Below are 11,449 nucleotides of genomic sequence, written 5' to 3' on the forward strand. Positions count from 1 at the left end.
GTGCCTGAGTCTGAGCTTTCAGCCAGCGCTACTCATTAGAACTGCTTTCAGCTAACCTATTGTTTCTCCTACTCCCATGTAACTGGAGGAGTCCCAAGCCGGACTTGGATTTCTTACTATTGAGTGCTATTCTGATACCTACTGGGAGCTGCTATCTTGCTCCCTTCCCATTGTTCTGCTGATCGGCTGCTGGGGGTGAGGGGGGGATATCACTCCAACTTGCAGCGCAGCAGTAAAGTGTGAGTGAAGTTTATCAGAGCACAAGTCACATTGCTGTGGCACCCTGGGAAATGAAGACTATGGTTAGCCCCATTAAATATAAAAATTTTTTTGCATTTTCAAAAAACAGATTACAATGCAGGATTCTGCTGGAGAAGCTCTATAAACTGATGGGTTTTGAAAAAAACATGTTTTCTCATAACAGTGTTCTTTTTCGCTTCCTGGTAGACAAACGTGCAAGTCACACTTGGCGTATAGGAGGACCTTACGCAAATAGCGCAATATTATTCCTAAACGGATCAAAATATTCGCAGGAAAAGAGTGTAGAGGTTACGCAAATAGCGTAATGTTACACCTACAGGCTTCGCACCACTCCCTTTGCTTACGGCCCCTCCCCTCCTGACTGGCCGCTCATGTGACTGAGTCAGGCGGTATTATGCGGAGGGCGGGGCCTGTTGCTGGGTGAGTATATACCGCTAGACTGAGGGGGTGACTTGTGCAGCTTGATTCCTTAGTGTGAGTGAGCAGCAGCCCTCAGGTAAGGGAACAGAGCGCTTACACCCTTCCGCCTGTTATGTTTGTGGGACCTCTAGTATAAATTGTAACCCCCTATTGGCTATTGATAATGGGATTTACCGCTTTCCAATTCTGTGAAGTTTCTTTCTTTCCGCTTGTAGCCTTGGCTGGTACCATTGTGGCTAGAGGGGTCCTTTAATATGAGGCGTTTTCCCGGAAAGTTCGGGGCAAATATAAAATATAGGTGACCAGCATTGCTTAAAACTAGTTTAAAAGCCCTGGTCCCACGGCTGCTGCGATTAAGGAAAGGGAGCGGGGTGCCCGGCTTGTACCCCCAGAGCAGCGCGGAGAGGAGTAAGCGGATTGGGCGGCGAGTCATGTGACCGTGTTATGGCTGTGCCTTGTTTACTGGAACCTTGTCCTTACCGGAAGTAAGCGCTAAATAATTCTCCCCCCCCCCCCCCTCAGAGGGGTCACAATGGTACAGTCCTGTTATAACTCCAGCTTTTATCTGCTGCCAGCTGCTGGAATGGGCCCTGCCCTCTCTCTACCCACATTCAGGGTTGGCAGGTTTTCTGCCAAATTGGGCTACTAATGTAAAGCCCAGGGGGGCTTCCAAAGCACAAACCCGCCAAGGTACAAATTTGGGTTAGTTTTGGGTTTGTAGTTTAGAAACTAGCCAAAGTTTTATTCCTCTGACATGCCTATCCCAGTGCATGCTGGGTAATGTAGTTTGTATCATCCTATTAGCCTATGGATAAGATTAATATAAAACTACAATACCCAGAATGCAATTATAGACAGAAGCTCCCTTTTCTATTCCTCTTTGCTGAACCTGAAGCAGCAGAACTACAGTAACCTGCAGGGACTGGGCACAGAGGGCAGGGAAACATCAGCCATCCCAGTAACTGGAGAGGGGGCGCAGGGCATGGATAGTGATTATACGCTTTAAAAAGGAATATTTTCCCATATATACTTTTATTTTTTAGACCTTTTTTTTTTTCACTGTGCATATTGGGCTGGTATAGGGCTACTTTCAAAGTGGTTTTGGGCTATTTTAGAACTGACTGGTTTGGGAAAAATAAATCTGGCAACCCTGACCCCACATTTCCCCTCTGGATTTCTTAGTGATGGTTGATATTAGCACTTTGCACTGCTAGTGTCAGTCGTTCAACTCAGACGCTCTGTCAGCAGCTTGAGGGTTAAGTGCCAGTGGAACAGACCATTGCCCCTCTAATCATGGGTGTCCCCCCGCATGTAATGGAACAGTAACACCAAACTATAAACGTATCTTACAGTAAAGAATACAATGTACTCTCGCCCTGCACTGGTAAAACTGTTTGCAGGTAGATTCCCATTGTATCCCACAGAACTTTTCTGTTATCTACTATGTAACCTGTGCCTTTTCTCCCTTTTCCAGCTTGGGGCAGTAAACAAGCTTTGTTTATATATAAACTATAGCCGTGTTCCTGAAGCGAAAATACTTTTACCAGTGCGGGGCTACAGTACAGTATTTGTATTACTTTAAAACCCTTTTCTGGTGTTACTGTTCCTTTAAGGGGGGCTGAATAACTAGTTGTACCTATGGGCTGTCCAGGAAGTGCCTTACCTACCGGGTAGGGTTAATCATACTCTAGTTTGATTGGGTGAGGGGGTGGCACTGCCCTTTGGCTGACTGTAAAAGAACATTGGGGTTTAAAAGCATCTGTATTGGGCACAGCTGGGCAGGCATTGGTATGGGGGGGGGGGGTTCAGGGATGGGCATGCAGTACTTGCTGGTCTCCTAACTCCCCCATTGTGGCTGCATTACCCATACTTCTCACACTGACAGTGATGTAATGCAGGAATGTCCCCCCTCTGGAATTCCCAGAATCCTCTTGGAGGTGCCACTCAAGGGGACTGGGGGGGGGGGGGCAGGGTGGAGGTTGTCACTTCCTCATTGAGCAGTCACATGCCCTGAGTAGTTTCCCCTCCTACTTATGGTTTCCTAGAGGGTGTAGGAAGGGATTAAAGGGGAAGTATAAGCTACGTGTGAATGTAATTGCTATAGGGAGCAGCGGCTGGGGATCAAAGCCATTCTCCTCCAGGTCTGTCAATCACCCGGCTTCTGCTGCATTCTCTCAGGAATATAAACTGTCATGTTTAGGGAAGTTTACATGGATTTACAGTCTTTTATTGTACAAAGAAGTTTGGGTGGAGTTTCCCTTTAATGATACATTTAGTGCCTGTGTTTACTGCAGCTTTGATACAAGGCCGTCCCTGCCCTTATCGTGTGATTGGCTGCTCCAGTAGGCCTGCTTGGGCCTGCGCTGATATCCAATGCTGCTTGTATCTGTAATTATATTCCGGCTGATACTATTGGGAAATAATATCTGCTTGTTTCCAACTCTGTACAAGGGCGGTCGGATAGAGTTACAGGCCCAAAGCCAAGGTCTGGGGTTTGTTTTTTAATCTCTGATTTTGAAAGTTTCTGTAATTATAGAGGTAGATACTTAAATAGATATGATTGTTTCAAGACCATAGAAACCAGCACAGATTTAGACCTCAACCACAAGAGCTTACACTCTAAAGCAGAACTATTTAACCCTTACATCCCCCTCCAGTGTGTGTTTTGGAGACTGGGTGGCTCCTCCATCCCTGCATGGTGTTGCCAACCTATTATTGGTATAAAGTAGCCACAAGTAATACAGCTGACAGTTGCACCTGATCTGCCTTGAGCGTTACATGGTGGATTTATGAAAGGAAAGTCCATTACTGGAAGGGAATTGGCAGCTCTGCCCTAGTGGAAACCTGCATATTGATTTGATGCATTATGCATTAGAGCTCTCCTGAGAGCGTGCGAGACTGCTGGGCGCTGTAGGTGTGGGCACACAATCTCCATAGGGGGTTTGAGAGCTCAAGGTACCCTTCCTTAGTGATCCTTAGCAACTACCCAGTGACCCATAAATGCAGTTCATTGCTTTACTACTCTCTGGAAACTTAAGCAGTTAACTACTCTTCCGATAATTTTTGTTTCTAAATGTGTTGTCCTCTTCTAGGGGAGTCCTGCAACAATGTGGCAGCCTGTAGTCGTACTCTGCTTCCTGGCCTCCATTGCCAGCGCCCGGCATCTCCCCTTCTTTGCCCCCTTGTCTGGTGATATGGTGAATTATATCAACAAGATGAACACTACATGGAAGGTGAGTGGCAAGAAGCCGATCTGCTCGTAGTGGTGGAACTGGTAGGGAATCATTCATTTGTAAGGTCAGCCATTTTGTATGGTGGGAGAGCGGAGGGGCTGCATTAGTGTGAGTCTGCTGAGCTGCCATTTTGCTCCTCTGAGTGTTAGCCTTCAGTAAAATACCTGTACTTTTAAAAATTAAGGTGGCCATATACTGTAAGATTTGTGGCCATACACAGCACAGTTATATTGTGCTAATGCGATTGTTAGGCCCTAGGGCAATGAAGGGGATAGGAAAAGTCTGAATGATCGGATAAAAAATTAAGCCTGTCCAATCGACATCTGGCCAATTTTTGGCCAGATATCAGTTGGGGAGGCCTGTCGGAGGGCCCCATGCACGGGCAGATAAGCTGCAGAGTTTAAATTGGGCCCTAGATGTGTGGCCATGTGGCCTTTAAACTACAAATCCCTTCCACAACCGCTTTGTACTGCCAATGTCCGTCTGTTTGTGGGACACACTAATAAGCAGTGCCCTAGTTTACCGCCCAGTCTAGTTCTAGATGGGTTAACTGGACTAGAGAGGCTACTCATAGGGCCCTATCTGTGTCTTTTTATTGCTAGGGAAGGGAGAAACAATGTAGGTCTCTATAAAAATATATTTAATCGGCTCATATGTAAAACCCTGCTTCATCTAAATAAACCATTTTCATATAAATATACTTGTTTAGCAGTATGTGCCATTGGGTAATCCTAAATAGGAAACTGCCATTTTATGTACTAAGGGCCGCCCCCTGGGATCATAGGAGTCACAGTGCACACAAACAAGCCAAGGCACACATACATGCTAGGCCCCATCAGCCAATGAATGGGCAGAGTTCTGCCTTTTGCTCCCACACTACTTCCTGTTACAGTTAGAGCTGCATCACTTCCTGTCAGCTGATCTCTGAGGGAGCACACAGCCCATCACTAAATGGTGGCTCAAGGGAAAGGATGTAAAGGGGAGAGCTGGGTGACTGGTCAGGTGACAGACCAACCAGAACAAAGGTTGGGCACTTAGTGACGCAGGAGCCTGGATAGCTCTCGAGGTCTCTCCTGTGCGCACCTGGAATGAGCAGCGGCACTATGTACCCACTCTGCACAGCAGTGACGTGCCTGGCACTCACAAGTGGCCTCTCCATGGGGAACATGCACTTGTGCCATACCCTACAGTGTTCAAGTGCCTGTGCAGCCTGATTGGCTCATTTCCCTAAGGCACTGGTGTGAGGCTTCAGTCCGGAACGTGCTAAACCCGGCCCTAGAACTTTGCAATTAACTGAGCTCTTTCAGCTCCCTTTCTAATTCTGAGCTGTTTGCTTGTGTTTATGTTGAGTCACTTGCTTTGTGGTTTGACCTTCAATAGACTGAGATCAGATACACATCCATTTTATTTGCCTAGTGGAAATATTCAGAGCTGAATGAAATCGCGTTTCCTCTTCAGCCTTGCCTAAAATGCCATTGCCTCAGGCTGTCTGGCCACAACCTTTATTTTCCCCTCCCGTTAGTCTTGCTGCTTGGGGGTGCAGTGGCAAAGGTCCATGGCATGATGCAGATTAAGGTATAGCTTGGTTAGAGATATCAATTTTAGTCTTAGCAGGAACAGCCCCCTGCTAAGGGCTCATAGCCTGTACAGAGCGATACCATAAAACTATGGCACATAGGGATTCCCCTGTACTAAGCACAATTCAGCAGGAACAGCCCCCTGCTAAGGGCTCATAGCCTGTACAGAGCGATACCATAAAACTATGGCACATAGGGATTCCCCTGTACTAAGCACAATTCAGCAGGAACAGCCCCCTAAGTTTGCTCATAGCCTGTACAGAGAGATACCATAAAACTATGGCACATAGGGATTCCCCTGTACTAAGCACAATTCAGCAGGAACAGCCCCCTAAGTTTGCTCATAGCCTGTACAGAGAGATACCATAAAACTATGGCACATAGGGATTCCCCTGTACTAAGCACAATTCAGCAGGAACAGCCCCCTAAGTTTGCTCATAGCCTGTACAGAGAGATACCATAAAACTATGGCACATAGGGATTCCCCTGTACTAAGCACAATTCAGCAGGAACAGCCCCCTAAGTTTGCTCATAGCCTGTACAGAGAGATACCATAAAACTATGGCACATAGGGATTCCCCTGTACTAAGCACAATTCAGCAGGAACAGCCCCCTAAGTTTGCTCATAGCCTGTACAGAGAGATACCATAAAACTATGGCACATAGGGATTCCCCTGTACTAAGCACAAGTGAGGAGTAAAATGTATGTTTGTAGTGATCTTTAATTGTAATTAAACATGTCTCCTAATGAATGGGGTTAGTGGATTAAATGATTTCTCCTATTTCCAGGCTGGGCACAACTTTGCTAATGCAGATCTACACTATGTAAAACGACTCTGTGGAACACACCTTAATGGCCCCCAGCTGCAGAAGAGGTGAGGCTCACACTGTGTAAAGTTGCGTTCCCTGCCATGTCCTTCCCAGAACCCTCTTTGAGCCCCTGATTATTTTTTTCTTTTATAAAAGGTTTGGCTTCGCTGACGGCATGGAGCTTCCAGACAGCTTTGATTCGCGGGCAGCCTGGCCCAACTGTCCCACCATTAGGGAGGTCAGAGACCAGGGATCCTGTGGCTCTTGCTGGGTAAGTGGCAGAGCCTGATTTAATGGAGGAATTGGCTGCTTCGTATGAAGGCTGTTGGTTGACGTCACAATGTCCCTCCTAGGCGTTTGGTGCGGTGGAAGCCATCTCTGACCGTGTTTGTGTGCACACCAATGGGAAGGTGAATGTGGAGGTGTCTGCGGAAGATCTCCTGTCCTGCTGTGGCTTTGAATGTGGCATGGGGTAAGTGGCTCTGGCACCTGGAATTCTATAGAATGGGCTAGAAATAAAGAGCTTGTTAGAGACCGATGCTGGGAGTTGTAGTTGTCACCATAGGGGGAGGCAGAGTGTTTAACATCCATGTTAAAGGGGCAGTAAGAGCCCTGGTCATGCTGTTTTGCATTTGGCCTTTCTATGGGGCTGGCTTATGGATGCAGGGCAAGTCTGCTCAGTAACCCATGGGGGGAGGGGGGGGCGGTTGGGAAATGCCCTTTACAGCAACCAGTCACACTTGCTTTCATGTATAATTGCTGCACTGAAGCAAATGAGCCCTAAGTAACAAAAATAAAAAATTGTTGGTAAACTTTGTATAAAATACTTGCAGAAAAAAAAGGAAAGGGTATTGACCCGAAACATGTCGTGTTGCCACTACCCACAATAAATGTTTTGCACCAAACCTGCTGAAGCTTTTTTTCCTACTTTTTGGAGCCCTAAGTAACGTTTCCATTTCTTATCTTCAGCTGTAACGGAGGGTACCCATCTGGAGCCTGGAAATTCTGGACTGAGACCGGTCTGGTTTCTGGGGGCCTGTACGACTCCCACTTGGGTAAGTAAAACTGTAGAGCGGTGCTGCTTGGGGGTCCGTTCCTGTCAGTCTGGGAAACAAGATCACCTATGGGCCCAATGCCTGCTCGGCTGAAAGGAACAAATTATCCAGAATACATTTGCCTGGGGGCATAGAAACTGCTTACAGGTTACATAGCAGATAGCAAAACAACATTGTATTCTACAGAAGTTCTGTTATCTGCTATGTAACCTGTGCCTTTTGTGCTTTGAATGGCTGCCCCCGGGGCTACACAGCGGGGTATTTATATAAACTATAGTAGGGTTTCTGTAGCAAACACCCCAGCTGTACCAGTGCAGGAATGGCTGCCCCCGGGGCTACACAGCGGGGTATTTATATAAACTATAGTAGGGTTTCTGTAGCAAACACCCCAGCTGTACCAGTGCAGGAATGGCTGCCCCCGGGGCTACACAGCGGGGTATTTATATAAACTATAGTAGGGTTTCTGTAGCAAACACCCCAGCTGTACCAGTGCAGGAATGGCTGCCCCCGGGGCTACACAGCGGGGTATTTATATAAACTATAGTAGGGTTTCTGTAGCAAACACCCCAGCTGTACCAGTGCAGGAACGGCTGCCCCCGGGGCTACACAGCGGGGTATTTATATAAACTATAGTAGGGTTTCTGTAGCAAACACCCCAGCTGTACCAGTGCATTATATTTTATATACTTCCATTTTTTTGGTGTTGCCTTTAAAGGGCCACATAGTCTAACATCTCAGCCTTAATGTAATATATTTGCTAAGTTTAGTGCTGCAGGTTCTATGTTACTAGTTGCACAGTGAGATACTGTATTCTAGTTGGTTAATTGGTCCATTAACCCTTTCCCTGCCAGCCTCTTTAGAACACAAGCCGTATAGCTGTATTCTGTTGAAGGATAATTGCTTTTTTTCCTTTTGTATTTAAGGCTGCCGGCCCTACTCCATCCCTCCCTGTGAGCACCATGTGAATGGATCAAGGCCGGCCTGCAAGGGGGAAGAGGGCGATACCCCAAAGTGTGTGAAGCAGTGCGAGGACGGCTACGCTCCAGTCTATGGCAGCGACAAACACTTCGGTGAGTAAATCTGCAGCTTCATATATTAGGACCCTTTGAGCAGACTGGGGGCCCTAAAAATCCTTTGGAGGGGCCACATCAGGCCAGCAGTTCTCCAGTTGGACAGCCATGTTCTGTAGTATTAATGTGACCCTCTAGGAGCTGCTAGAGGAGAGTCTAATGGATTAACCCTTTGCAACCTTGTCTTGCAGGAGCGACCTCCTACGGCGTGCCAAGCAGTGAGAAGGAAATTATGGCTGAAATCTACAAGAACGGCCCAGTAGAGGGAGCTTTCTTGGTCTATGCCGACTTCCCAATGTACAAGTCAGGTAAGTCCCTTTGTATGCTACCCGAGTCTCCCCTGTTACTGGGATAGTAATATCTGTATGTAACCCCTTCATCTCTTTCTTCCTTTAGGTGTGTACCAGCATGAAACCGGAGAAGAACTTGGAGGTCATGCTATTAAGATCCTGGGATGGGGTGTGGAAAATGGCACCCCCTACTGGCTGTGTGCAAACTCTTGGAACACAGACTGGGGTGATAATGGTAAGAGATGGTTCTTTAGTGGTGTCTTGGGTATGCAGGGGGCTGTTCCTTCTGAATTTTGCTTAGTACAGGGGAATCCCTAAGCTGCCATAGTTTTATGGTATCTCTCTGTACAGGCTATGAGCAAACTTAGGGGGCTGTTCCTGCTGAATTGTGCTTAGTACAGGGGAATCCCTATGTGCCATAGTTTTATGGTATCTCTCTGTACAGGCTATGAGCAAACTTAGGGGGCTGTTCCTGCTGAATTGTGCTTAGTACAGGGGAATCCCTATGTGCCATAGTTTTATGGTATCTCTCTGTACGGGCTGTGAGCAAACTTAGGGGGCTGTTCCTGCTGAATTGTGCTTAGTACAGGGAGATCACTGTTCATTGCTACAGGTACAACCCTTACTGACACGACTGTTCCATTTTCAGGCTTCTTCAAGATTCTGCGTGGCAAGGATCACTGCGGGATCGAGTCTGAGATTGTTGCCGGAATTCCCAAAAACTAGAGCTTTTATCAATTTCTTTTAACTGACGCCTGCTACAATATGACCTTTTATTTAGAAAGAAGGAAAACAGAACAAAACTTTTTTTTTTTTTTTTTTTTTTTTTTTTAATTCAAGTGTTATTAGTTTTACTAGGATATCGGAGTATAGGGGTAGTTGGCCAGGCTGGGGCTACTACTCTTTTAGAGCAGAGCAGGCTGGGAAACTATAGGGGGGGGTATCCTTGTTGCCCCAGTGAGCGCTGTACTGGCCCAGGGCTTGGCATGTAACTCTGCAGGTACTGCCACTCCCAGGAACCCGCAGGGAGTTGGGTTAAACAATATCTGTTGCAAGAGGCCAATCCCTGAGCGAGACACAAGCCAATAGGAGCCCTGGCCCCATACAATGTGACCAGATTTCTGTCTTTCATTCTGGGGGGAATCTCTACAGACTCCTCCCCCTGACTAATTAGGTTTCCATAGTTGTGATTGGCTCAATCATGCTGCCGTTTAATTGGGGAATGTTCTGTAAACGGATCTATAGATATTCTGTTCTTATACACAAAGGGCACTGGGGTTGTTATACGGCTGGTACTGGCGTTTTACCCATAACCACTATATATACCGTGCCCATTGCTTCTGCTGGGAGTTGCCCCGAGGGGCACGAGTGCATTGCATGGCGTTTAAATGGGCGGAGCTAGGGGGTAAATCCTTGTTGGATACCCACGTGCCACTTGTATACGCGCCTCACGTTGCCTTTTTTTAGTTCTTGTCTTTTAAAAAGATGGTAGTGTCAAGATTTTTTTTTTAAATTTGCCAATAAAATGCCTTGTCTTCCTTTTAATGACTGTGTGTTTGTGTTCATGTGTCGGAATCTGCGGCAGAAGCGACCTCCACAACATCACGTCTATGCAATAGGGCTGAGAGATCCAATGGAAATGGCCAGAAGCTGGGGACTGATGCATGCTGGGGGATCTAGATTAAACTCTTTCAGCCTCGAGCCAAAGCTGAGTTTGTTATAAACAAAACAAAAAATTCAAATTTCCACTCTGGCATTTAACATGTTACCTGGTTGCTACAAGCACTTACCCTAACAACCAGGTAGCACATTGATTGACCAGCAGTACTACAGGTTTTAATGCATGGATGTCTGGCTTCTTAAGGGTTAGTTTACCTTTTTAAAAGAAAATTATCCATTCTCAAAACTCTCCAGTACCCAAGTAGCCTGCTGGGAGTTAGAAGCCCCTGACTGCTTCATTTTAACCCCCCCCCCCTCCCTTCCCTTTCTTCCCCTACAATTCCAACAGAGGTTTACTAATTGGTTAAACCGTATGGGAGGCTTCCATTCATAGCAGCCAATCAGCAGCTAGTATTGACTGGGGCAAACTTTGTATAGACTGTACTAAATGCCTGGAGATCTGCCCTCCTATGGGGAAACTTGGGAGCAAGCTCTTGTGACAAATTTCCCATCAGGCTCCCAGTCCAATATTTGCCCTTTTAAAGGTGAAGATTGGATATTTATATATGTTGTTGCCCTAGTGCAAGTGCAGCAGTTAGGACTCGCTTTTCTGCATTCTCCTGCCCATAGGCACCCTCGGCTCAGTCAGACTCTATGGTACATGGGGCTTATTCTGTGCTGGAAGTGCCTAAATCCCACCAAGGCAATTGCTACAGGTGTCTGTTTTTACTGGCTGGTGATGCAGCTCATCTAAGAGGGGAGAGACAATTGCAGCAATGCCAATAGGTGAGATGCAGTGTATGCGCCACCTAGGGGTCACTACATTACTATAGCGTTGAGTGGGTTGGCACTTAAGCCATGGTTCACAAACTGGGATTCTTTTATATGTGATAGTCAGCAGGGGTGGGGCCTGATAGAGGGAACTAGATGGGGGCTTTTGTTTGGGGATTAGTTCTCCTTTTAAATTCCCAAACTATGTGATGAGGTGTAATAATCTGCCCCCTAGTGTCAGAATGAGGAATCTTTTACATTATGGACTGGGTTCAAAAATAAAAGTAACCCTAAATAGTATAG

General features: G+C 46.5%; 1 protein-coding gene across 2 annotated transcripts; it reads left to right on the forward strand.

The window, feature by feature from the left end:
• The first annotated feature begins 735 nt into the window (after nucleotides 1-735).
• On the forward strand, nucleotides 736-10,261 carry ctsb (cathepsin B). 2 transcript variants are annotated; one of them, NM_203894.1, is given in 10 exon segments: nucleotides 736-757; nucleotides 3,774-3,914; nucleotides 6,281-6,366; nucleotides 6,458-6,572; nucleotides 6,655-6,773; nucleotides 7,271-7,356; nucleotides 8,280-8,426; nucleotides 8,618-8,734; nucleotides 8,823-8,951; nucleotides 9,366-10,261. In NM_203894.1, coding segments are annotated over 9 exon segments (1,002 nt in total). In that variant the 5' UTR covers nucleotides 736-757; nucleotides 3,774-3,788; the 3' UTR covers nucleotides 9,443-10,261.
• Nucleotides 10,262-11,449: the final 1,188 nt, after the last annotated feature.

The sequence above is a fragment of the Xenopus tropicalis genome, chromosome 5 (assembly GCF_000004195.4).
Source record: "Xenopus tropicalis strain Nigerian chromosome 5, UCB_Xtro_10.0, whole genome shotgun sequence".
In the NCBI taxonomy this organism is placed as follows: Eukaryota; Metazoa; Chordata; class Amphibia; order Anura; family Pipidae; genus Xenopus; species Xenopus tropicalis.